Source organism: Brassica rapa, chromosome A07 (assembly GCF_000309985.2).
Source record: "Brassica rapa cultivar Chiifu-401-42 chromosome A07, CAAS_Brap_v3.01, whole genome shotgun sequence".
NCBI lineage: Eukaryota > Viridiplantae > Streptophyta > Magnoliopsida > Brassicales > Brassicaceae > Brassica > Brassica rapa.
In genome coordinates, this window is record NC_024801.2 from 3,633,605 (window position 1) to 3,661,448 (window position 27,844).

Genomic DNA, 27,844 nt, shown 5'->3' on the forward strand with positions numbered 1-27,844 from the left:
TTGGATACCCAAAATACTTCGGTTCAGATCGGATTAGATTTCAGTTCTTCAAATACCAAATTTTGAATAATTCGGATATTTAATCAATTTTGATTCGGATTTAGTACTACTTATTCGGATTGGGATCAGTTCAATTCTTCGAATTCGAGTTTTTTGCCTAACTCTAAATAGTGACATAAAAATCAAATAACATCATATTTTCTTTAAATAAATACACCCGCACGAACGTGCGGGTCAAAATCTAGTAATATATTATAAGATTTGATTCTTGCATACTATATAGCCTTCCATTTACAGACATACAAAAATAAATAATCGTTATTAATTTAAATCAAGATTTGAAATTCTTTTGAAAATAAATTGACTTCCATCGAAATTTTCACTATATATATCTTTGCTACATGAAGAATTTTGTCAAATCTGCCTCACCTTCATAGCTACCGGTAGGCCAGGGCAAATAAACCGGACCCGATGACCCGTACCGAACCCGCACCGATAAAACCGGGTCGGACCGGGTTCGGATCTTGCAAAAAAAACGAATGGAGCTAATAATTTGGTATAGTGGGTTATGGACCGGTTCGGGTAAAATACCCAGATCCAATCGGGTTTAAAGTATACCCGAACTAAAAACCTAAGACTCTATCTTTCCTATTTCCCCTCTTTCGATTTAGGATTCGATATGAAGAATATCCTAAAAATCTCAACTTTCTCTCTCGAAAAATCTTAATCTCCCTGAATCCCGATACCCAAAATCCTTTCCTAACTCTTGTCCTCTTCGAATCTACTCTTCTGCAAGTTGTAAACCCTCGAATATCTTCTCTTATATAAGTGTTTGAGATGGAGAAAAAAATCCATCAAAAAGTATTCACCTCCTTCTTCAAAGACGTCAATAGCACACTCAGAGGTAGTCTCCTTCTTCTTTACACTTGATTAATTAGTATAAGTTATGTTATTTCGGGTTCGTAAGTGTCTTTGTATTTCAAGTATTTTGGTTTTCTCTTTTACATATATTCGTGTCTTGTCTCTTAAACTTGTCGTACTTGTACTTATGTGTTAGTCAATAGAAGAATTTCTTATGTCTTACTTCTTTTTGTAGATAGTCAACTCGTGATAGTCAGTAACTGATTTGTTTCTTTACGTGTTGTATATTTAATTATACGTTGTCAACGTGTTGTAGATAAAAACCTTGTCTTTATGTTTGTTCTGTTTTGATTTTTGTCAACTTGTTTTTGTATATGTATGCTCTGTTTTAGAAGCTTGCTAGTTTACCGTTTGTTACTTTGAATATATTAGGCAATTAGTTTTTTGGTTTTATTTGTATTTAGAATAAAATTTCAAGTCGCTTGTATGCTAAATTTAAATGGAAGGAAGTGAAATAAAGAAATCTTTTATTTTTTCAACCAAGCAGGTACACGATTATAATTAGTCTTGTTTAGTGTTGGTCAGGTCTATTGTTTGTTTGATTCATCGTGTTTGTATATGCGTATTGTGTCAGTGCTTCATGTCCTAAGTACTGCTTCTGCTTTATTTCTTGTAGATGGATTCATCGTCTTGTAAAAACCAACAAAACAGTGGAGCTGACAAAGAAGTTGAATATGTAGACTGTGAAACTATTGATACGCGTGGGAAGAGGAAGGAAGCAGACACACCGTGTGGAGAGAGTTCTCGGGCAAATAAGGTGCCAAAAGTTGTTGTGCCGAGGTCTGGTGTGTGGAAACACTCACCACTGACATTTGGGTTTCTCAGGTGACAGGTAAGCATTTTTTATTTCTGAAAATTAAAAACGAAAACATTTGTTGTCGTTCTAACCAGATGTTGTTTCTTGGCAGGTGCAAGCTACATGGTTGTGACTGCACATTTTGTTTATCCAACATGGCAGCTGAAGAAAATCATTCTAGGATTCAAATTGGTCATGGATCATAATGGTCAGACAACTTCTACTGTTCTTCTCGAGTGTTTAGCTGATTGGGGAATTCGGAAATTGTTTTCTATTACGGTAGACAATGCAACTGCCAATACCTCAGCTATTAGGAGATTCCATAGGGATTTCAGTCAAGTGTCGCATGATGCTTTAGTGTTGGAGCGGAACTTTCTGCACATGAGGTGTTGTGCACACATTATTAACTTGATAGCTAAAGAGGGTCTAGGTGATTTAGGTGATAATGTGCTTGCCATCCGTAATGCAGTCCAGTATGTTCGATCTTCTAGCAATAGGTTGAATTGATTTGAACAAAGGGTTACTACTGGGAAGATGACACGAGGTAGCCTGCCTATGGATGTTAAGACTAGGTGGAATTCAACATTCCTCATGCTGTCTAGAGCATTACAGTTTAGAGTTGCTTTTGATAGGATGGAAGCAGAGGACAGGTTGTATAATGACTACTTTTTAGAAGTAGAAAATGGGGTTAAGAGGCAAGGACCGCCTGATGTTGTTGATTGGAATGCTGTGGATAAGCTTAAGAGGTTTCTAATCATATTCTACAACAGCACCTTGGTTGTCTCTACTTCCTCAAAAGTCAACTCCTACAAATGCTATGGTGAGATAGTGACAATTGAGAGGAATCTCACAGCATTGGCTAACAACCTAGACCCGGATTTGAAGCTGAAAGCTGAAGATATGTTGCACAAGTTTCTGAAGTATTGGGATGGCATGAAGAATGTGAATAGGATGTTGATCATTGCATCAGTAATTGATCCAAGGAAGAAGATGAATTTCGCAAACTTATGCTTTGAGAAACTGTATGGGAAGGACAGTTTCGAGTCTAAGGAAATGACTGCGTCTGTTCTTGATCTCCTTACAAGCATGTTCCAGGAGTATTCTAGCCGTTTCAGAGGTGCTAGTACTCAATCCTCTCAGACGAAGCAAACACCATCTGCGAGTGTTCAGGAGACTCAAGAGCAAATGGAGAGGTTGAAGTTGGTTGTTGAAGATTTCGGTTACGAGAGGATGGATTCTGTGTACAAGGAACTTGTTTCTGAAACAGAAAATAAGGCAAGGGATGAGCTGGAAATGTACTTGAAGGAACCTGTTGAGAATCAGAAGCTTATGATTGGATTTGAGTTTGATATTCTCGGTTGGTGGAAGGTGCACAAAATCAAGTTTCCAGTTTTGGCAGAGATGGCAAGGGATCTACTTGCGATGCAGGTTTCCTCGGTGGCTTCTGAAAGTGCTTTTAGCACAAGTGGTAGAATTTTAGAGCCATATAGAAGCTGTCTCACTCACTACATGATAGAAGTGCTGATGTGTAGTGAGCAATGGATGAAAGCTGATATCAAGTTTGCTGAAAAAGTCCAAACTAATGAGCAGATTCTAGCTGAAGTTGAAATGCTAGACAAGCTTGAGAAAGGTACACTTAACTTTCAGTCTTAGTCTTATAACATTTCATATGTTTGTTCCACGTTTTAACTATTGTTTTGTTTGTCTTTGCAGAGTTTGAGAATGTAACACTTGAAGACTGAAGCTTGAAGCTGGAGATCTTTTTGTTTTCATTTTGGTGTTGGTTTTTATTTCCTTTTCATTTGAGATATTGTCGTGCTCTAGCTTTGACAATTGCTTTTAAGGTTTTGGTGTTTTTCTATATTTATGTCTTTTTCTTAGTACGTTGAATTTTAATAAAGGTTTAGAGATTTGCTTTCATTAGTTACGTTTTGATATTGTTACTTCATGTTTTGATCTGGATGAACACAATAGGTTCATTGTTACGAGATACTACTAAACGTTTTGTATGCATTGTAGTAAGAAATATAAACTTTGTAAGCAGGGACGTATGCATGGTCAACATTACAACTCTGTTTTCTCATACAAATACAAGTTTAAATTAGTACTTTCCGGTAACATATAGGTATTTGGATATTCGATACCCGATTTAAACCCAAAACCCGAACATTAAATGGGTTCAACAGGGTTTAGGATGTATTACTAAACCCGACCCGAACCCGATAAAACCCGAACCGAGACCGACCCGAACTTTTATAATACCTGAATGGGGCTGATTTTCATAAACCCGAAAACTCGAAACCCGATTAGAACCGAACCCGAATGGTCATCCGATTGCCCACGCCTAGCTACCGGCAAATGTATGGATGTTTTTTAATATATTTTCTTCTTGTCTTTTAGTTTGTTTTAAATGTATCAAACGTGCATCTTAATATGATCAGTAAGAATCCATCTGAACATTCAAATATAACTAGAATTTAACGACATAAATCGAACAAAACCAAAATTCTTTTTATACTTCATTATTTAAATAGTCGTACAAAACTGGAACTCATATATTCATAATATCAGTTCGACTTGCAGATATAGTTTCTCTATTTTATATAGATCGATCTTATGTAGACAAGAAAAGGTGCTCAAATATAAGCATAACAACCCAAATACTATCTTGTATTTCCTAAAGAATGCCTACGCTATTTTTGTTTATACTCATTTCATGCATAAAATCAATGTTCAAAAAATTGCTACACTCTCGTTAGGCACTTTAAAAGGGATTAATGATTAAGTAAGCCCCGAGAACGATTTCGGAATGCCTTAAAAGTTGAAAAAAAATAAATATATAAAAAAAAAATTTGGAGCTGATCTTTATCACCTTTACGCCGCAAAAACCATTTTTAGAACCCTGAATAAAAATTTTAGAACCCTGAATAAAATAAATAATAATCCCTTTCACATACATATTTTAAACTATAATATTCAAAAAATATTATGATATAAAATTAGCATTTAAATTTGTTTAATAAAAATGAACAACTCAATATTACGATAACTAAGAAACATTTTTTGAGAAAAAAAACTCATAAGGTTTACTTAGGGGTTTACATAATTTTAAATTAAATATTACCATTTTAAATTACATATATTTTATTTTTATATATAAAATTTAGTATTGGTAATATATATTATTAACATATTTTGGTTTGTTTTGGGACTTAGTTTCTTAAATAAGAGACTGTGGTAATTCTAAAGTTTATATTCGTATAAAGAAGTATCCGATATTAATTAAATTATCTATATACATAATTATTTATTTATTGGAGAAATTTTACTTCTACACTTTCTTTGGTACCACATTTCAAGTATACCACTAGTATGGGGACATTTTCACAAATACACTTTTCATTAATGACCAAAAGACCATACTATCCCTAACCTTATCTCTCTCTCGCGATCCTCTTCTCTTCCTCTCTCTCTCTCTCGATCTTTTTTCTTCCTCTCTGCCTCCGAATCACCGAAGATCCACCGCCTCTCTCTCATTCCACCGGTACGGTTTTCGTGGCAGAAAAATTTCAGGCTTTCTATATCAGATTTTGAGTGTTTGGTTACTTTGACAGCCTGCTTGTGTGGATGGATCTGGAAACTGAAAATCGAATAGCTTCGGTTCATAATCATCGGAACGTTGATCATGGTGATTATGATTCTCCAGACGCCGAAAACATGCATCTCACCAGAAGCTCCCTCGAAGCCCCACACGCATTTCCCGAGATCCACCTGCGACTCCTCGCCGCGAAAGCATCTCCCTTTACCGAAGAAGAACGCTCGCCTCTGGTCCTCCAAGGCTTGGACGTCGCGTCTCTCCTCCTTCTCCTCTTACTTCCCCCGATTCCGCGATCTCGGGTCGCTTCGCAACCACACCAAAGCTCTCTGCCTCTCCGCCGGCGCCGGACACGCTCCGATGGCGATGGCCCATATCAGGTTATATGACGTTACCGCCGTGGAGTTGGTGGATTCGCTTCCTCTCGTGAGAAGAGCTGATCCTCATAACCTTCCTTTTTTCGACGGTGCGTTTGATTTCACGTTTACTGCGCATCTTGATGATGCTCTGTTTCCGTGGAGGGTCGTGGAGGAGATGGAGAGGACGGTGAGGCGAGGCCGGTTTTGCGTGGTGGCGGTTGATGAATGCGGTGGGGATGATGTTAGGGAGATTGCTAGACTGTTCTTGAAGTCTAAGCTCGTTGATGTTGCTATTGTAACATTAGAAGGATCCGAAAGGACTAGTATACTACTCAAAGTTCAAGACTTTTAAGACATGACTGACTCTGTTTTTGTCTTATCAATGTTTGGTTTTTCAAAGTTTGCGCATTATATCTAATCCCCTATATATTATTTGAGAAGCATTGCAACATTTTTTTGTAGTTAAGTGTCATCACTAGAATGATTCTTAGAATCTTTAGAGAAATATGTTGGTCCATTTAAATATATAATAAGCTTTTTATTAAACCACAATAAATACATTATTATTATGCTTCATTATTTCCTTAAATAAGATTACGGAATTACCTAATATGGCTAAAGTATATATGACAATTAACGATTCTGAATAATAAAGATTTGATAAAAATAAGTGTGTATTATAATTATATTTGTTAAATTAAACAATCATAGTAACCATATAATAAAATTTTTAAAAAATTATTTAAATATTATATTTTGAATTTTTAAAAACGAGTATAAATTACTAAAACTGTTAAAAGTTTCACATTCAAATTTTGTGATCTATGATTTAAAACTTTTGTTATGACATGATACAAATAATTAAAAAATAATATAAGTTGAAAGTCTCATTTAATAAGTATCAAAAATAAAAGATATATAAATATATGTATCATTTTAAATTAAACTATATGCCATATAAAAATACATAAATATCTTAATTTTGAAATTTACTTTGAATAAATTTTTGATAATTTTTTTTAAAAACAAAATATTAACAACTTAATTTTTTAAAATATTATAAATTACTTCAACCATTAATCCCAGAGTGAAAATTTTGTTATCACTAATTTAGATTTTTTGCTATAACATATACAAATGATAAAACAAATATGAGCAAAAAACATCATCTAATAAATATTAATATTAAAATATACCATATATATGTTAATATCATTTAAATTTAATTATTTATCATATCAAATAGAAAAAATATTTTTTCGATTTATAAAATTTGTTTATATGTTTGCACCAATTTAATTATATAAGTAGTAGATAATGACTTTTTAATTATTTAATATATATTTATTATTTCATAATATGTTATAAACATATAATATATAAAATAATATATATATATATAATGTTTATCCCGCGCAAGGCGCAGGTCTTAACCTAGTCCTTTTGTATATGACTGTGTTTATCTTATATTGCCTCTGCTGAGTTTGATTCTAAAGATTGATTAAGACTACGCACGCCGGTTCAAAAAATCTCAAGCACTTATAAGCATCATTTCATCTTTACACAGCTTATCGATGGATGCTATAATAAATAGGTTAGGCATCCAAATAGGCCGTAGTCATTAGATGAAAGCTATTTACATGGAGATGCATTACGATTTATAAGCCTTTATAAATAATTGTATGGTTCTTTTGAATTTAAATAATTTTATAAGGTTTTATAAGTTATTTATAATATTATATTAACTGTTTATAAGACTATATAAACTATTTATAAACCTTTAAAGTGATATATAAACATCTTATAAATGATCTATAAATCATTATAAATGATTTATAAACCATTACAAATGATTTTTAATATCTTATAAAAAATTCATAAACCCTTATAGTAATGCATAAACCCTTATAAATTATTTTAAATGGTTTATGAATTTTTATAAATAATATAAACCCTTATAAATGATATATATACCTCTTAGAAAGGAGATATAAATCATTATAAATAACTTAGAAACCATTACAAATGATCTATAAATCCTTAGATTATTTATAAACATTTATAAATTATATATAACTCCTTATAAATAATTTATAAACCATTATAACTAATATATAAACATTTTATAAACCATTATAACTAATATATAAACATTTTATAAAGGTTTATAAAACTATTTAAAATGGTTTATAAAACTATTTACAAGAACTTTTAAGCTATTTATAAGAGTTTATACAGTTATTTAAAAGTGTTTATAAATTAATCTACAAGGTTATATATCTATTTATAAGAATTTATAAATCTATTTATACAAGTTGTGGAATCTTTCTATTCTGTACAAGTTGCGTTGCTGCGATGATGATTTGTCCTGTGCCAAGTTCTCGCTCTTCTTCTTCTGCTTCTGTTTCCTGTGGAAGAAATCCTCTGTGTCCAAAACATACAAAATCTACAAGAGATGTTATGAATACATAAGAGCTAGATGAAGCAACCAGCCCTTATATATATATATGTGTATATTGGTTCTTCTAGTTCAAGATTATCAAAACATGAAACCTCATACCGGTTTGGTTTAAGAATAGATTCGCTGTTTACCTTGTAGGAAGAGCAAGACATCTTGCACCCAAGGCCATTAATTACTTCTACACCTTCCATTGCCTTGCAGGCTGCTGCAAGATCATCTAGACCAGAGTATATATAAACCATTATAAATAACTTAGAAACCATTACAAATGATCTATAAATCTTCAGAATTATTTATAAACCTTTATAAATTATACTATATAATTCTTTACATATAATTTATAAACCATTATAACTAATATAAACATTTTATAAACCATTTTAACTAATATATAAACATTTAATAAAGGTTTATAAAAATATTTAAAAGAGTTTATAAAACTATTTAACTTATAAGCTATTTGTAAGAGTTTATACATTTATTTAAAAGTGTTTATAAATTAATTTACAAGGTTATATATCTATTTATTTTATTCCAAAGATTATAAGAATTTAATAATCTTCATAATACAATTTATAAGAGTTTATAAATCAATTTGTAAATCAGTTAGAAGAGTTTATAGATCATTTATAAATTCTTACAAATATTATAAGTAAATCTTTATGAAAGTATTTATAAAGTTTCTCAATTTGCAGATGGCAAATCTTGTTGGTTATGTCATTGGACCATCAGGTCTAAGCATGTTTGTCTCCAGCTTTCTTAGGAGAGAAGGTATGAATGAAGCCCAGCGGTTTTCAATTCTTGTTTACGTTCTTTGCGTTTATGTTTATTCATTTGATATCATAGGATTGCTTGTTTATGATGATGCTCCCGATACTGTTACATGTCTCATAGGCCGTCATCTTATTTGCTCTAATTGAAACTTCTCAAACCATATCTAATGAATACTTCAAATCAAGGATTCAAAACACTCAAGGAATGAGACTCGTGAAGTAGAGAGAAGATGAAAAGAAAAAGGATACAGCCTGAGATCTTTGATGTATCATTAACGTCTGCTTCTGGTATAACCTTTGTGACACAAGCATACATAGAAGGATACAGCCTGATATCTTTGATGGATCATTAACGTCTGCTTCTGGTATAACCTTTGTGACACAAACATACATAGAAGGATACAGCCTGATATCTTTGATGGGTCATTAACGTCTGCTTTTGGTATAACCTTTGTGACACAAGCATACATAGAAAGCTTCTTCCTGCAGATAAAAAGAGGAGTTGAGAAGCCCAATATCTTACCAAACATTCAGAAGAAGCTACTGCATCTTACTCAGATCTCAAGTCGTCTGGTCTTTACTCTTTAAAGATCTCCTCTTTTCATCAACCAATGTCCATTGTGCATTCAGGTCTTTGAGTTCATCAGCAACGACTGTATTGACAGACAGAACAAAGACTTTTCTTGTCACTGAACCAAGGGACTAGAAACTAAAGTATATACACTTATCTAAGCTCGTCATTTATCTTGCTTTCTAGTTCCATATCTTCATCAAGCTCTTTCTGAAGACGCACAATGTCATCGTCTCCTGCTGATTCATCTGAATAAGCTTCCTCTGTTTTCTTCTTGCAAGCTTCTAGCTTCTTCTTACAATCTGCATTTTTTTTTGAAAAAACAAAACAAAACAAATTGAACACTTTTATATTGTTGATTCTTGTAAAGTATCAGTCTTTCGAAGTTTTCTAGAGACCTAAGGGAAGAAACTAACCTTTAATAGATTCCTGAATCTGATTGAAATCCTCATCGCAAGCGAAGTGGAGAGCTTTTGAGTGGTTGAAGCTTTGGGATTCGACGTCCGTTCAGTAAGTTCAGTAAGTCCAAAAGCACCAGTGGTGAAGCAGTCCGAGTCCCTCACTCATCGTTACCTGAAATGAGAGGCGTACTCAATTGCGATCTCACAGTCACCGATCGGATCGGAGATGATACCTCCGGCGAGAGAAACCTGTCCGATATTTCCGGCGAGAGACACCTGTTGTGGGGGAGAAGGAGAGTAATTTAAGTTTAATTATTTAAGGGTACAATGGTATTTTGATAATTAAAAATCTGATGGTATACTTGGTTAGTGTATAAGTGAAAAGTGGTATTAGGAAAATGGTATTAGTGGCAATTCTCCTTTATTTATTACAATACTAATGAATATATATATATATATATATATAAAATTATAATATTTAAGTATAAAAAATTTTGGTGGTGTTTTCTCAGAACAAAAAAAGTTTAGTCGTGTTGTTAATATATGTAAAGCTAACATTGTTAGCCTAACAAACAATATCCAATTCTTTTTCATTAAAGACAAATAACCTTTTTGACTGTCTAAAAATAAATGTTCTTTAGTTGTTGTTGTTGTGGTTGTTAGTGGGTACTCTAATTTTTTTTTTGCTGCATTTCCACTTCTATATGAACATTTGATCAAATTATCTTGTGAGCTGTTTTTCTTTCCGTAGGACTTAGTTTTGCTGGGTTCTCCATTTCTTTATTTTTTTGTAATTAGTCGTTTGGTTTTCCAACTTAGATACTTCTGATAGTAGAACCGAATGCCTTGAGCCGCTATTTATCATAAGTTTTTTTATTTTGTCTATATTCACAAAAAAATACATTCATATAAAATAGGTATGAATATAGAAATTGTCTGTATGTTGGTTTTATATAGACTTATATTACTTCAGCTTGCCATTTGTTGTTCATTTCGTGAACCACTTTGATTTCAATAGCTAATGGAAGACGTCAGGCCATTAACACCAGTTAAGGCTGAGGAAGATGATGCAAGAATTATGTCTGGTGCTGACAAGACGGAGTTAACTCCTGCTTTGGAAGCTTCCTCGTCGGCTCTCTTAGATGCGAAAGATGTCAACCCATTGACGCTGGTGTAAGAATATTTTATATTCTATGTGATCTATGTATCTATTGGTTTAGTATAAGGTTCAAGTTCATATTAATGTTTTTTAGATTCTAATATAAAAAAAGATACCGTGATGGATCGGTTTCGATTAATGAGTTAGAATCCGGGTGTATTGATAACCCTCCTACTTTACCTTATATATATAAATGTCCTTAATCTTATGATCATATATATGTATATGTAAATGGTAATAATAATAGAATATGTTACCATAGATTTAATATATATGAGATGATACATTATTTAGCACTTGTGCGGTTAAAATAATGAAGGGTTGCGTAGAAGTATTATGTCCGAGAGTTGCGTTGGTTAAGGCACATCTCTTTGATTATTATAAAAGTGACTTGTACATTGTTTGACTTGTACGTAAGAAAAAGTGTCTCTGAAAAAACACAAAAACAACAATACTGATTATCAAAAGGAGAGATTAAGGAAGGTTTGAGATTTCTTGTCCATCAAGGAAATCACCAAAGAGAAGGTTAAAGAGGAGAAGATCAATTGGTGGAATTGCATCCAAGCATAGATCAAGGTTAGTGCTTCTACTTTCTTTAGAAACATGTTAGGATTGAATTAAGGCAAATCTAGATTAGGTCTTGGTGTAGATTTCATAACTAAAATCATAAAATTAAATTAACATGTGGTATCAGAGCCAGAGCCAGGTTGATTTGTTTAATTCACCGTTAATGAACGTATGGCGTCAAGCGTGTGTTCATGATCGTTGTTGCGCTAAACTTCTGAATGCATTAGAAAGTCGCGTTGTTTCATAATTGTTTAGAAGTAACTAACGTAGCATGCATGATTAAGTGATTCTGGAATTTTGTCAACATGTGCATTCGTGAGTTTGTCTGTTGCATCATGCGGTAGAGATTACGGTTGTAATCATTAAGGCACATGCATAAATTAATTATTTCAATCTAGAATAAATTATCTTTTGTTCATGAACATATACGGTATCAACCGTTTTAAAGAGTGTTCATGAGATTTGTTTTAAATCACAGTAATTAATTTGGCCTTAAAGTAAGCCATCGTAAGAGAAAAGAACGTATATAATGATTTGGTATCACAAGATCAAGTACGTTATTCTCGTAATGATTTACGATGGCATATGCTTTTACGTGTATGGAATCTTTGATAGCATATGCATAAACCGTTAGCACATGGCAATTCATTTAGTGTGCATAAACGTGAATTATCTATCAAAGCAAATGCATATTTGATTTAATTAATATGATATGTTGTAACTGTCATGTTTTGGTTAATGGTGTTTTCGTCAACGCCAACGCCATCGAACATAAGACAACGATACGACATAATTAAATATGTGCTTACTTAAGGTTTATTTTATTAAATTAAAATATTAATTAAACAAAAAGAAAAATGCTTCCGCGCATTTTAATAATAAGTAATTGTGTAATGAAATATTAACACAATATAAGTAGTTTTTCCCCTTCGAATTTTTTTGTTTTAGTGTTTATATGTATATAATATGATAGTCACCAAAGTGACCTTGTTATATTACATATAGATATTAAAAACTATAGAGTTTATAATTGATCTTGATCAAGGATGCTAAATGACATAAAAATTTGATCAATCAATTAATTTATTATTTATATTTTAGGAGATCACCCAAAGGTTTTTGGATCATTGAATATGATTAATAATAATAAAAAAATTAGTCATTTCTTACTATAGTCGATAATATGTATATGCAAAGATAACATACTTATTTGATTAGTGTTTGATTTGATTAATATTAAAGTATTTATTACTAGCATCACTGAAAGTACTTATATTTAAATATTGCCCAAAGGTTATTTGAAATATAAGTGTTAAAAATTCTATTAGTCTGAATATATATTAAAGTTTCAAAGCACTAACGGGTAAACATGTATGAATGCTTGCAGCTTCATCAAATGTGTTTGCATCTGTTAACTCTGTGGTAAAGTTTAATGGCCTCAACTATGGTGAGTGGTTCGAGCAAATCCGGTTTACACTGGGTGTAATGGCTTTGGACTCTGCCATACTAACTAATGAGGAACCCTCAGCTATTACAGTAGATAGCTCTGAATCTGAAAAGTCTCGTTATGAGAGATGGGAGCGATCTAACAGGCTGAGCTTGAACCTTATGAGGTTGACGATGGCGGAAAGTATTAAGCCATCAATACCTAAGACAGAGAAAGCAAGGGAATTCCTAGAGAAAATTAAGGAGTGTTCACAATCGGAATTGGCTGACAAGTCGATTGTAGGAAGTCTCATGAATGAGCTAACTACAAAGAAGTTTGACTGGTCTCAGCCAATCCATGATCATTTGACGCACATGTCTAATCTGGCAGCAAAGTTAACGACCTTGGGAATTGAGGTACATGAGCAATTCTTGGTCCAATTCATTATGAACTCTCTACCTCTTGAATTTAGCCAGTTCCAGGTGAATTACAACACCATTAAGGATAAATGGAACTTTAAGGAATTAAAGGCTATGCTTATTCAAGAAGAGGGGAGACTAAGGAAGATGAAAGATCAAGTTGCTAACCTCGTAGGTCTTGGAAGTGCCAGTAGCAGCAAAAGAACAACAAGTAGGAAGGACAAAAGGAATGTAAAGAACTTCGTGAAAGGACCTCAAAGTCAAATCCAGAAGGAAAAGAAGTGTTTCTTTTGTAAGCAAGTAGGACACTTCAAGAAGGATTGTCCTAAAAGGAAGGACTGGTTCGACAAGAAAGGTAAACATTACAGCTTTGTTTGCTATGAAATGAATCTTGTTGAAGTTCCTAATAATACTTGGTGGTTGGATTCTGGTGCTACTACTCATGTGTCTCATATTAAATAGGGATTCAGTTCGATCCAGCCCATAAGAGGACCTGAACAGTACTTGTTCATGGGAAACAGGATGAAGGCACAAATAGAAGGAATTGGGACGTATAGATTGATCTTGGACACTGGAAGTCATGTGGATCTTGAAGGGTGTCTCTATGTACCTGAGTGTGCTAGAAATCTTGTTTCTGTTAGTAGGTTGGACAATTTAGGATTTAGTATTAAGGTTGCACATGGTGTTTTCACATTGTACCGAAATGATTACTTTTATGGTAGTGGTATTTTATTTGATTCACTTTATAAGTTCAACCTCGATGCAAAGTTTTCTGAATCCCTATTTAATGTTGAAAGTCGAGGCATTAAGCGTAGCGCAATTAATGAAAGTTCTGCTTTCTTGTGGCATCAACGACTAGGTCATATTTCCAAAGAAAGAATTAAGAGGTTAATAAAGAATGAAATTCTTCTTCAGTTGGATTTCAGTGACTTAGATGTATGCATATACTGCATTAAGGGAAAGCAGACGAAACATACTTTAAAGAAACCAGCCACAAGAAGCACTCAGCTTCTTGAGTTAATACACACCGATATATGTGGCCCTTTTGATGCTCCTTCATGGAGTGGCGAAAAATATTTCATCACATTTATTGATGATTACTTACGGTATGGATATACCTATCTACTGCATGAAAAGTCTAAGTCTGTGAATGTCCTAGAGGTATTCATTGACGAGGTGGAAAGACAGTAAGATAAAAAAGTTAAAATAGTGAGATCTGCCAGAGGTGGTGAATTTTATGGAAAATTCGATGAAAGTGGACAATGTCCTGGTCCATTTGCAAAGTTACTTGAAAGTAGGGGCATATGTGCACAATACACAATGCCTGGTACTCCTCAGCAGAATGGTGTAGCTGAGAGGCGGAACCGTACCTTAATAGAGATGGTTAGGAGCATGTTGAGTAATTGCACATTACCTCTTTCTTTGTGGATATATGCATTAAGAACTGCAACGTATGTGCTGAACCGAGTTCCTAGTAAGGCAGTTCCTAAGACTCCTTATGAGCTGTGGACGAGAAGGCAACCAAGTTTAAGACATCTACGTGTGTGGGGTTGTCCAGCAGAAGTAAGGCTATATAATCCACATGAAAAGAAACTTGATTCTAGGACTGTCAGTGGATTTTTCATTGGCTATCCTGAAAAATCAAAGGGGTATACATTTTATTGTCCTAACCATGGTACAAGAATAGTTGATTCGGGTAATGCTAGGTTCATTGAAAACGGTGAAACTAGTGGGAGTGGTGAACCACGAAAAGTGGACATTAATGAAATTCAGGTTAAAGTTCCTTCACCTGTAGTTCCACCTGAAGTAGTTGTTCCTATTGTTGCATCAGACTCTAATGACACAATAGGACAACATAATGATGAGCTAATCCTACTAGCTGAAAATACTGTTGATGAACATGTCATAATTCAAGAAGAGAATAGTGAACCACGAATACCTTTAAGGCGATCTGGAAGAGAAAGAAGATCTACCATTTCAAACGATTACGTGGTCTACACTATTGAAAATGAATGTGACTTAAGCATGGATGACGATCCGATCTCATTCAAAATGGCCATGGAAAGTGACAATTCTGAAGAGTGGTTTGATGCCTTAAAAGAAGAAATGAAATCTATGGATGATAATCATGTATGGGACTTAGTAGAGTTGTCCGATGGTTCCAAAACCATTGGTTGTAAATGGGTCTATAAGACTAAACGTGACTCGAAAGGTAAACCTGAAAGACGCAAGTCTCGCCTTGTTGCTAAAGGTTTCACCCAGAAAGATGGCATTGACTATAAAGAGACCTTCTCTCCGGTTTCAAAGAAGGATTCTATTAGAATTGTTTTGGCTTTGGTGGCTCATTATGATCTTGAGCTTCACCAGATGGATGTGAAAACCGCCTTTCTGAATGGAGATCTTGAGGAGGAAGTATATATGGACCAACCTGAAGGTTTTGTGGTCGCAGGAAAAGAAAATTTGGTGTGTAAGCTGAGAAAGTCAATATATGGACTAAAACAAGCTTCTCGACAATGGTATATAAAGTTTAATGATACCATCACATCATATGGTTTTGTAGAGATCATTGTTGATCGATGTATCTACATTAAAATCAGTGGGAGTAAGTTTGTGATTTTAGTCTTATATGTTGATGATATTTTGCTTGCTGCAAATGACATGGGTATGTTACATGATGTGAAGAGGTATCTCTCTAAGAACTTTGAAATGAAAGATATGGGTGAGGCATCTTATGTGATCGGGATAGAAATATTTCGAGATAGATCACAAAGATTGTTAAGTTTGTCTCAGGAAGGATATATCAATAAGATCTTAAAGAGATATAAAATGGAGAATTGCTCTGCAGGAATAACTCCAATTCAGAAGGGGGACAAGTTCAGTAAAATACAATGTCCTAAAAATGAATTGGAGCGTAAAGAAATGGAAAGAATTCCCTATGCATCGGTGGTTGGGAGTTTGAACTATGTTCAAACATGTACTCGACCTGATATCAACTTTGCTGTTGGAATGTTGGGTCGATATCAAAGTAATCCCGGAATGGACCACTGGAAAGCTGCAAAGAAGGTTCTCAGGTACTTGCAAGGCACCAAAGAGAACATGCTTACATATAGGAGATCTGATCATCTGGAAGTCATTGGATATTCAGATTCAGACTATGCCGGATGCGTTGATAGCAGAAAATCGGCGTTTGGCTACATGTTCCTATTAGCTGGGGGAGCAATATCATGGAAGAGTGGAAAGCAGTCTGTCATTGCTACTTCCACTATGGAGGCTGAATTTGTGGCATGCTTTGAGGCCACAATTCATGCATTATGGCTGCGGAACTTTATCATAGGGCTTCGGATTGTCGACACTATAGCGAAGCCGCTGAGAATTTACTGCGATAATTCTGCAGCTGTCTTCTTTTGAAAGAACGACAAGTACTCGAAGGGTGCTAAGCACATGGAGTTAAAGTACTTGTCTGTTAAAGAAGAAGTTCAGAAACAGAGTGTCATTCGAGCACATAAGGACGGACATGATGGTAGCGGATCCGCTAACTAAAGGTTTACCACCCAAGGCGTTCAGTGGCCATGTAGAGCGTATGGGTATTATAGATAAGGCTTTGCTATTTTAGTTATGGGATGCTCATTATGTATTTGACACTGAGAATTCACATAAAGTTATGTTTCTGATTTATTTATTATGTTATCATTAAAGTATGTGTATACACTTATGGTTTGTAGATAACATATGGTTGGTTTGAGAAATAAAATTTCTTCTCATATAAGGATTGATGTAAAATTAGAATTGATTTGTGATACATGGAAGGGACTATGTCGTTTAATGGCATACAACCGCCATGATTCGATCAATCCAAATTTTAGTAAAGATCAAGTGAACTTGATATAAAAGTGCACATTAAAGTTATTAAACCCTTAAGTCGACACAAAGGTCAAGTGGAAGAATGTAAGAATATTTTATATTCAATGTGACCTATGTATCTATTGGTTTAGTATAAGGTTCAAGTTCATATTAATATTTTTTTAGATTCTAATATAAAAGACGATATCGTGATGGATCGGTTTCGATTAATGAGTTAGAATCCGGGTGTATTGATAACCCTCCTACTTTACCTAATATATATAAATGTCCTTAATCTCATGATCATATATATGTATATGTAAATGGTAATAATAATGGAATATGTTACCATAGATTTAATATATATGAGATGATACATTATTTAGCACTTGTGCGGTTAAAATAATGAAGGGTTGCTTGAAGTATTATGTCCGAGAGTTGCATTGGTTAAGGAACATCTCTTTGATTATTATAAAAGTGACTTGTACATTGTTTGACTTGTACGTAAGAAAAAGTCTCTCTAAAAAAACACAAAAACAACAATACTGATTATCAAAAGGAGAGATTAAGGAAGGTTTGGGATTTCTTGTCCATCAAGGAAATCACCAAAGAGAAGGTTAAAGAGGAGAAGATCAATTGGTGGAATTGCATCCAAGCATGGATCAAGGTTAGTGCTTCTACTTTCTTTAGAAACATGTTAGGATTGAATTAAAGCAAATCTAGATTAGGTCTTGGTGTAGATTTCATAATTGAAATCATAAAATTAAATTAACAGCTGGTAGTGAAGATGATAGGAAACTGGTGATGCAAACACAACTCGGTGAAACTATGGTTAAATTGATGTGCCACTTACGGTTTCTAATGAAGATAAAAAGGAGAAACTTTCTAGTGGTAATGTTCCTAATCCTCTCTTGATGAAGCGAAGAACGAGACGTAAGCAGAAAGCACATTGCTATGGAAATTCTTCTGGTTATAGGAGAGATAACATAAAAACAGTTGCCCCAGCAGTGAGACAAAATGCTACCTCTTCTGCTGCTACTGAAAGCGAAAAAAATCCAATATGGTTTACATTAGTCGCTTTACAGGATCAGTAAGACTTCTTACCTCTTCTCTTGTTGCTTCGTTGCTTAACTCTACGACTTATATTAACACATGATCTTGCTTGTTTTTCAGGAATACTGATGCGCCATTGCCTCAAACCCCCAGTCGTTACTTTAGGGTTAAGTATGTTCACCTCTTCATCTCATTATATTAATCAATATTTTTTTCCTTAATTTCAGTTACAGTAATTTGACTGATGATTCTTTGCTTGATAATTGATCTTATTCTCAGGGATAGCATATATTACCTTGCAATGAAACTGAATCTTGAAAGCAAGAATGAGGTGCTTCCTGTTTATTCTCCTCTTTTTTAAACTTCTTCGTTTTATTCTACTGAATAGTCAATAAGAGAAACACAATTTTGGGGTTTGTGGATTTCAGGTGGAGTTATACTTGAGGAGACTGCCTTTGGATTCATCAATGTTGTTGTCTGACTTATTAGGAAACTGGATCGCTACAGCAAGTCCTCAAACAATAACAACAAGGATGGGAGCTTCAGGCGCTGATTACATGGTCCTTAATAGAAGAAAGGAGAAATGTCTTCATTAATGTAAATGATGTACAAGTATGACTATATATACAAGTGTGATTTTGATTAAGCTAACTATACAAGATTAAGTTAATACTAAGTGTATACACACTCTATTAGGCCCCCTCACGATGGCGTCATAACATTGTGAAGACCCATCTTGGACATAAGCTTGTTAAACACCATCGGGTAGAGAGGCTTAGTTAGACCATCAGCCAGCTGATTCTCAGATCGAACATGAAGTGTCTTCAGTTGACCGGCAATGATCCGTTCACGAATAGCGTGTCATTCACGTTCTATATGTTTAGTGCGTTCGTGAAAGACCGGATTTTTGGCAATGTGCAAAGCAGCAATACTGTCACAATACATCACATGAGTAGAAGGAGAAGGACAGCCCAACTCAGCAAGCATGCGAGAGAGCCAAAGAATATCCTTAGATGTTGTATACATTGCTCTGTATTCAGCCTCTGCTGAGGAATGAGAAACAACATCTTGTTTCTTTGATTTCCAGGCAATGAGAGATTGACCAATGAAGATGCATGATCCGGTGATACTGCGACGAGTATCAAGGCAGTTAGACCAGTCAGCATCACAAAAGGCGTTAAGCTGATAATCATCATCGGCAGGAAAGAACAAGCCTTGACCAATCATGCCTTTGAGATAGTTAAGAACCTTGTGAGCAGCATGAAGATGAGGTTTGCGAGGTGCAAAAGAGAATTGACACAATTTGTTGACGGCAAAAGAGATATCAGGGCGAGTTGTAGTCAAATACATTAGTTTGCCAATCAATATGCGATAAGGTTCTGCACTGGGTAAGAGTTCACCATCTTCCAGCAAGTTTAACACTCGGATCCATAGGAATAGACGATGGTCGACAACCAAGTAAGCCTGCATCAGTGAGGAGCTCAAGAACATACTTGTCTTGACAAACAGAAATACCAGAAGCAGAGCGTGCTATTTCCAGGCCAAGAAAGTATTTGAGAGCACTCAAATCACGAAGTTTAAAATAACTTCGTAGTTGAGAAACAAACCACGTGACTGCAGCTTTAGTATCACTGGCGATGAGGATATCATCAACGTAAAGAAGGAGAATGATGATACCTCGAGAAGATGTTGAAAGAAACAGTGTGTGGTCACCATTGATCTTTGTAAAGCCCAAGGAAAGAATAGCAGAAGAAAATTTCTCAAACCATTGTCGAGATGCTTGCTTAAGACCATATATCGATTTCTTTAAGCGGAGCACAGCATTCAGAGGTAGATTGGGTCCTTTCCTTTCAGCATAGACAGGAGGCAAATCCATGTATATCTCTTCGTTGAGATCATCATTCAAGAAAGAATTGGAGATGTCAAGTTGATGAAGAATCCATTTATTCTTTGCAGCAAGAGCTAATATCATCTTGACAGTAACCATTTTCGCAAAAGGTTTGAACATAATCAATGTCCTCCTTTTGCGTGTATCCCTTGGCTACAAGACGACCTTTGTGTTGTTCAACAGTACCATCAGCGTGAACCTTGAGTTTGAAGATCCACTTACAACCCACTGTACTTTTACCTTCAGGTAAACTGCAAACTTCCCAAGTGTCTAGTGCCTCTAAAGCACCAAACTCAACATCAACATCATTACACCACTCCTTGGATTTCTTCGGTTCCGAAAAATTCAATGGTTCAGAACAAAGAAGAATCGCGTTTATGAAATCAAAATGAAGGGATGAGAATTTGTTATAGGTGAGATAGCGAGATAGAGGATAGAGAGAAATAAAGTTACAATAATAGTCTTGTAAGTAGATAGGAGTTCTACGGGTCCGGGTTGGTGCTACTACTAAAGGCAGACTAACATTAGATGATGACTTTGAGGAATCATCAGATGATGCTGGTACAGAAGGTACATCAGCATCAGGTTTATCAGGACATGAACAGAAAGATTTTGATGGATTGGAAAAAGAAGAGTCAGCAAAAGGAAATATATTTTCATGAAACAGAACATGTCTTGAAATGGAGATGCTGTTAGTTTCAAGATCTAAAAGTTTGTATCCCTTGAAGCCTGCTGGATAACCGATGAAGACACAAGCGTTAGCACGAGGATCAAATTTGGTATGAGATTTAAGAGAAGTGATTTTATAGCAAAGACAGCCGAAAGTCTTAAGTTGATCATAAGCAGGAAGTTTAGAAGTAAGAATTTGAAAAGGAGACTTATGATCAAGATTTGGGTAAGGAAGACGATTGATAAGAAATACTACACTGAGAATGCAATCTCCCCAGTAAAAAAGAGGAGTTTGAGATTGGAACATTAAAGCTCGAGCAACGTTTAAGATTTGTTGATGCTTTCGCTTCACAACGAAATTTTGTTCAGGTGTTTCAAGGCAGGAATGAAAAGAAACAATGCCCTTTAATTTGAAAAGATCGGTGAAAAAGAGCTCAGGAGCATTGTCAGATCTAAGAGCATCTCCAATGTACACCTCTATAATTTCCTCTAAAATAGAGATCTCTATTATAGAGGTGAAAATGCTCCAATGTATGCCTCTATAATAGAGTTCCTCTATTTTAGAGGAAAATATAGAGGAAAGTTACTTTTTGCCTCTATATTTAGAGGTGAAAATAACATATCTCTATATTTTCCCCTATAAATAGAGAAACTCTATTATAGAGGCATACATTGGAGCATTTTCACCTCTATAATAGAGTTTTTCTATTTTAGGGGAAAATATAGAGATAGAAATAAGGGTGGGTTGGAGATGGTCTAACATATTTGACACAAGTATTGAATTGATTTTCAATCATTGTCAAGAAATTCGGAAACACAAACAAGACATCAGATTTCAATTTCATCAGATAAACCTAAGTGGCACGACTATGATCATCAACGATAGTTAACAAAATATCTAAAACCTTCAGATGTTGGAACAAAGAATGAACTCCAAACATCTTTATGTAAAAGATCAAAAGAAGCAATACTGGTTGTATTAGAAATTGGAAACATTAAGCGTTTTTCTCTTTTGCTACCACCTTCTAAATTTTGCTTCGACTTCTTCGATCTGTTCCTTGGTTCTCGATTGTCGATGTCAATATCTGCTTCTACCATCCGCTTCTTACTTTTACTACTGATGCCACCATTTGATATTAGACTCTTCTACCACCATCTACTCACATCAGAACTGCAGCTTGTCATGCGATCAACTCCTCAATTTCTTTACTCAGAATTTCCATTCTTGTCTCCCCTCTTTGGAAACTACTTCATCTTGATCACTGGCACCATATTATCTCCTTGTTTGGGCTTCCATCTTAAACTCCTCTCATCCTCCTCTGGTCTTACACCTGATTAGGCTTCATCTTCTATGCTCGTCACATTCTTTCTCTTGGCTTTTCACCGTTTGGGCTTCACCACTAGACTTCTTCTGATTGGTCTTTCACTTGACATCTCTTCTTTGACTCTTCGGCTTTTTCCTCTTCAATAACTTTTGACTCCTTGAGGCATCACCATTCCAAATACACCATACACTCTAGCCTTCACATTTCCATTACTGTCTCGGTTGCTTCTTCACTAACTCGACCACTGATTGCTTTGGTCTTGCATACTCGCTGCTGGTCTTTACCACGGTCACCTCTGTTTCTAGATTTTTTTCATGCACGCACGAGTCTTCCTGAGTACACCTTGTCAAGGTTTGTGTCCTTCTGACACCACAAACACTTACAAAACATCACATGGCTATAAATAAGGGTTGGCTTCCTAAACTCTAGGGTTCACTCTCTCGTAAACAAAAACAAGGTTCCCTAAGGCGAAGCTTAACTACCTCAACTTAGCAAGGTCTACACACTAAACAACACTTGCTACCCGGACACACAATCCTCAACGCCACAACAAAGAAAATTGCACACGCAACACAACAACAAAACAAAACAACAGCCACAACACGCAAAGAGAAGGATCAGTACTCACAAACTTTAGCTCCCACGAGCTCAACGACGAGGTTCATAGAATGGCCATGGTTTCTACGGTTCGATCCTCCCGTTGCAGATGAGGCTGATCAAGCCGGGCTGGCAGGGAGAATGACAGAGATGGGTACGGCTCGGATCACGCTGGTCATTGGAAAATCCGCTACGAAGTGTCCATGAGCTTCACACGAGCTGCAGATCAGGTAAGCATTCAAGTCCGGCTGACTCCTAATCCTGGTGCACGCCCAAGTATGATGGTCACCTGCTCCACACACATTGCATTTCTTCCCGGTTAGAATGTCGCGAGAGTTTAATATTTGATGCTGGTCCTCCACTAGTACCCCCTTTTTCCACTTGTCCTCCTAGAGCTCCACTTGTTCTGGTCATCCCTTTCTGAGTACCCTCCATCATCTGAACTTCCCTTTCGGTCTCTTGTTGAACGTCCATGTCCACTTTCCTTGCTTCTATTTCGGCTTCTGGATTGGCTGGTGATGACACCATTGGCATTGGCGAGTAATGGTACTCGTAGTGTGGGTCAAAAGATTGCCCAATACTTTCCAAGCTGAAATCGATAGAGCCTCCAAATGAGAACGCTTGACTCCAAGCTGGTATTGGGATCCACGGACTGGTCTCTCGGGAACTGATGTCCACAATGTTGACAGCCACCATGCTTTCTCATGAGATCTCGATGATTTCCGGCGGTGGTGGTTCAATGATCTCCACATCGGATGAACTGATCTCCATTGCCTCCCATAACTCATTGCCATAACCGTACTGGAAGTTGAATGAGTCGGATGATGCTTGCGGAATGGCTTCCATGCCTTGGAAAAGTTTATACCCTCCAAATGAACAGATTCTTCTTCAATCTCTTCAAGTACCCCAGCTTCCTCAAACTTGGATGACACGGTCACGTGCGAACTCTCGGTGCTCTTGACCACATTCTCATTTTCAAAGTTGGAATCAGACATTGACTCGCTGGATGAGCTCGATTCACTTGACCCATCATAACCGGCTGCTCCAGACACTTGCCCAACTCTTCGTAACTGTACCACATTCCTCATCCTCGATCTACTCCCACCCTGTCGATTACCAACACCAGAAACTGCAACACAAGATAAGGGTGAGGTCCTAAATTCCCAAAAGCTGATCTAACATACCTAGTCCTAAGCAGATGACGTGCCAGTTCCCTAGTGATGTTGTTTGCGACTCTTTTTGACTCGATAAAACATTTGAAAACCCACCAACGAAAGCACGGTATCTCAACCATGCTTTGATACCACCATTTGAACACCCTGGAGCATCCTAGGCCGGACTAACCCGGAACAACCTAGAAGCATCACAATTTTGACGAGTACCGTAATCAGTCCAGCCAAAAATTTAAACAAATTCAAAGTCTCAACCAGTCCGGCCACTATACGTCCCTCTCGACCTCGGCCTAAGGCTTGCCAACCCGTACCTTGGTCAAGAGTTGTGTTAAGTTCGGACAAAACTATATATCAGCGTTCAACGGGGATTATTAAACAAACATACTTTTATTTATTTTACAAAGTTGGGAACTCGACTAAACTCCTCAAACACAACAACAAAGAGAAAATATCAATTCAAACGGGTACCCATGAAAATCAAAACGAGTGAAAACATTAACATCTTGCTCCTTGCAAACAACACTGGAAAACTACGCTGGCCTCGTCCTACACACCCCGCAAACGCCCGACCCTCTATGGTTACCTGCAAAGAAAAGGGGGAGTGAGCAATCATAGATTACTCAGTGAGTTCCCAAACACACAACAACAACGACCCCTCCCCTTTGCACAACAACAAGAGCAATAACAAGAATGCAACGCAGAAAAGTAAACGTGCAACTACTAAAGCAATGCAATAACGTAAACATGAATGCAATGCAATAACTCTACTCCCCAGTCTCATTCCGAGACCTAAATAGAAACCCCACAACAATCTAGACTCAATCCTAGACTCGACGCCACCATAAAAACAAAACACTAGAAGGACGGAGCCTCAAGCTACACATCCGGGGATGCTTGCACACCACGGAGCCCTACCTCTCTACCTTGAACACTCCCGACCACAAACACCAAAGTCACATGACCGGAAAACATCACTCTGGGAATTGGGATTCTCCCAATCTAACCTGGGCCGCATCGTCATGCAGCGCTCGTCCATGGGCGCGATCCACTTTACGTGACGAGCCGTGGAGAGTAGGTCACTCCACGACTGGATAATTGGGCTTCTCCCAATCTAACCTCAGGGTCCACACACATCACTGGAGAATTGGGCTACTCCCAATCTAACGCCGAGATGGCCACACACTCACAAGCACTAGTCTTGATGCAACACAACTCAAACCAGCATGAGGGAGCTCCACCTCTACCCTCCATGCAACACACATCTAGACTAAATGCACGACACACACACCCACTCGCACTAGTCTAGACCAAACACAAAACACAACCAGCATGAGGGAGCTCCACCTCTAACCTCCATGCAACACTTGGTCTAGACTCAACATAAAATGACTCAAAAGCGAGTGACACACTAAACAGCTACCCGGCATAAGAGAGAGTCTCACTCAAATCTCAATGCAACCCCAACTACACTATGCGCAATGCATATGAACCGGCATGAGAGAGTTTCACTCCATCTACATACTACATAACACCATAACATATGCAACTACAAAACTAACAATGCATGCATGTAATCTAACCTCTTAACAACACAATTCATATCAATCATGGCATCACCCCTAGATGACCATGTTTACAACAACAAGACATGATATGCATAATCATAACTATAATATGCAATATAATTAAATACTCAAGTATGGGGTCTACCAACTCCCAAACACACACACACAAACCGCAAAGGGGTTCAAGCTCAAGAACCCTAACATTTCAAGCTCTCCAACCTGCACACACACACGCAGGAAACCCACCTAGGTCTTCACAAGCTGCACAACACCTCCAAAAGCAAAAGGCCTAAGGTTCACACCAAAACCGATCAAAAAGAGGCTAAAGGCTAAGAGAGGAAAGGAACCTACAAATGCAAAATCTAAGATCTTACCACCTCTCCTAGCACAGCAAAACAGATCCTAGGTGAAGGATCAACACACGGAAAAGCCTCCTACACTCTCCTCACACAAATTAGAAATTTTTATCGGTTTTAGCCATTTCCTCTCTCAAGAACAAACCATAAGATCAACTGAGATAGAAGACACAAGGGGATTCTAAACTTCTAAAACTCATCCTACGGATCATATTTATAGCCAAAGAGTGGATTGGGAACACTTGACATGTGTAGTTCCACTTGTCACCAAAATACACTCCAAATGCATGCATGCAAAAAAGTACACTGAATCAAACCATTTACGTCTCATCTTCTAGAAGATAAACCACCTTCCTATGTAGGGTAACTGCACCAAAAATCAGTCCGAAACTTGATTCCCAAGTTTAGTTTCTACCTCACCACTTTTTAGCCCCAAAATAGTTTTTAAGCCTAACACATGTGAAACCTACTCCTTAGGCTTGTCTACCTTGCTCCTGTAGACCACAGTATGTAGGGGAAGAACCACTGCATGGTCGTTTTTGTGCCTGATATGTTCCCATTAGCCTTCTTCCCCTTAACCAAACCACAAAAATGGTCCAGTTTGACACCTTTGGGTCTTCAATCTTCTAATCTGTTTTTCTTGTTCTCCAGCCCAATCCAATACTTCCCCTAGGTCCTAAATAAAGCTTAGATGTCATGGGTTTCATGTATAAAAGCCTTTTTCAGCCCATAGCTCTCATTACCAATTGTAGCCCATTTTGAGAAACAAATGGTATCTCCATGTCTTCTATTAATTTCTTCACCATAAAACTCCTTGATTTATTCCACACCATGTCCAGGATGGAAGGAATTTGGTCCCCTCATGTGGCATGCTCCTATTGGTTGATCGAATGGGTTATATGGACCAATGGGGTTCATTCTCTCTCCTTTGACTTTAGTTGGCTTTGACTTCCAAGTTGACCATTTCCAAAAGTTGAGGAAATATGTAAAACATTCTTTTGAACTCCTTTCCCGTGTTTGCACAACCAATTTGGCTTCTTTTGCCCTTAACTAGCTCATTTCGACCATATCGGCCAAAACTGTCTTCCTCCGGACCATCTTGGTTTTGTCTTGGCCAAACTCTCAAATATGTCTTCAAATACCTTAAACAAGGTTCCTAAATTGACTCCATAACTCCTGGATTCATAGTAGTCACCTTCGTCTTCTGACCGTTACCAAACTTCTGCGTAAACCATCTTTGAAACCTTTATTGACCATCTCCTTATGGGCCCATACAAACTTGATTATGATTCAACAAAATGTCTTCCACTAACCCAACATGATGATTGAGATTGAGTCTTACTTGAATTGTTAACTTTGGAAATTCTCCATGCTCGACCATTACCCTTTCGTAGCTCAGATTATATCTTTGCGATAAAATCTGGTTTTTGCTCGAAAGTTCTTCAAAACTCTTCGACCGAACCTCTAGTCATAACTTTATATAACATAATACTCCAAATGTTGGTTGATCCTAAGTTGTTGACTTTGCGTTGACTTGATGCCCTTGACCAGAAGTATTACAATTATAGTCTCCAAAAAATGTTGCGACCCATTCCGCAAATAAAAACTCATTGCGACCCAAAGCCCAATTTGATAACTCGGCTACGACCCACTGCTCCAATTTTCTCGGTTTCAAATAGTTGAAGATTTAAATGCCTATTTACCCATACTCCTTTTGAGTTTTAATTTAAACTAGATGTTTTACCCGTACATGCGAGCATAATCGTTTTACTAATAATTATTAATATATCTATTATGATTTAAACATGATGATGATAACTTATTTTTTATATTCTTAATCATTTTAGTTTTATTTGACTTGATTTTGATCTACGTCTTCTTAACACAAAGCAAAGCCATAAAACTATGAAACCATGAGAGTATAACTGCAT

The 27,844-nt window shown here is 36.3% G+C and overlaps 4 protein-coding genes and 1 non-coding gene across 5 annotated transcripts; 3 read left to right on the forward strand and 2 right to left on the reverse strand.

Annotated features, from left to right (window-relative positions):
* Nucleotides 1-128: 128 nt before the first annotated feature.
* LOC103846059 (zinc finger BED domain-containing protein RICESLEEPER 2) lies at nt 129-3,702 on the forward strand. The gene is made up of 4 exons (XM_009122980.3): nt 129-904; nt 1,538-1,753; nt 1,830-3,347; nt 3,431-3,702. Exons 3-4 carry the CDS (start codon nt 2,252-2,254, stop codon nt 3,457-3,459), a joined length of 1,125 nt encoding a protein of 374 aa, XP_009121228.1. The 5' UTR covers nt 129-904; nt 1,538-1,753; nt 1,830-2,251; the 3' UTR covers nt 3,460-3,702.
* A 233-nt stretch (nt 3,703-3,935) lies between these two features.
* On the forward strand, nt 3,936-6,070 carry LOC103846245. Its single transcript, XM_033274576.1, has one exon. It carries the CDS (start codon nt 5,403-5,405, stop codon nt 6,021-6,023), a length of 621 nt encoding a protein of 206 aa, XP_033130467.1. The 5' UTR covers nt 3,936-5,402; the 3' UTR covers nt 6,024-6,070.
* Nucleotides 6,071-8,539: 2,469 nt separating this feature from the next.
* Nucleotides 8,540-10,869, reverse strand: LOC103846246. Its single transcript, XR_004449339.1, has 6 exons — nt 10,846-10,869; nt 10,050-10,153; nt 9,893-9,963; nt 9,634-9,778; nt 9,450-9,560; nt 8,540-9,388 (listed from the first exon to the last, which is right to left on the reverse strand). It is a non-coding gene; the product is annotated as a kinetochore protein SPC24 homolog (transcript).
* Nucleotides 10,870-17,945: 7,076 nt separating this feature from the next.
* On the forward strand, nt 17,946-18,937 carry LOC103846061 (E3 ubiquitin protein ligase DRIP1-like). Its single transcript, XM_033275247.1, has 6 exons — nt 17,946-17,955; nt 18,064-18,119; nt 18,209-18,378; nt 18,462-18,512; nt 18,621-18,672; nt 18,770-18,937. Exons 1-6 carry the CDS (start codon nt 17,946-17,948, stop codon nt 18,935-18,937), a joined length of 507 nt encoding a protein of 168 aa, XP_033131138.1.
* A 265-nt stretch (nt 18,938-19,202) lies between these two features.
* LOC108870142 (uncharacterized mitochondrial protein AtMg00240-like) lies at nt 19,203-19,691 on the reverse strand. The gene has a single exon (XM_018655395.1). It carries the CDS (start codon nt 19,689-19,691, stop codon nt 19,203-19,205), a length of 489 nt encoding a protein of 162 aa, XP_018510911.1.
* Nucleotides 19,692-27,844: the final 8,153 nt, after the last annotated feature.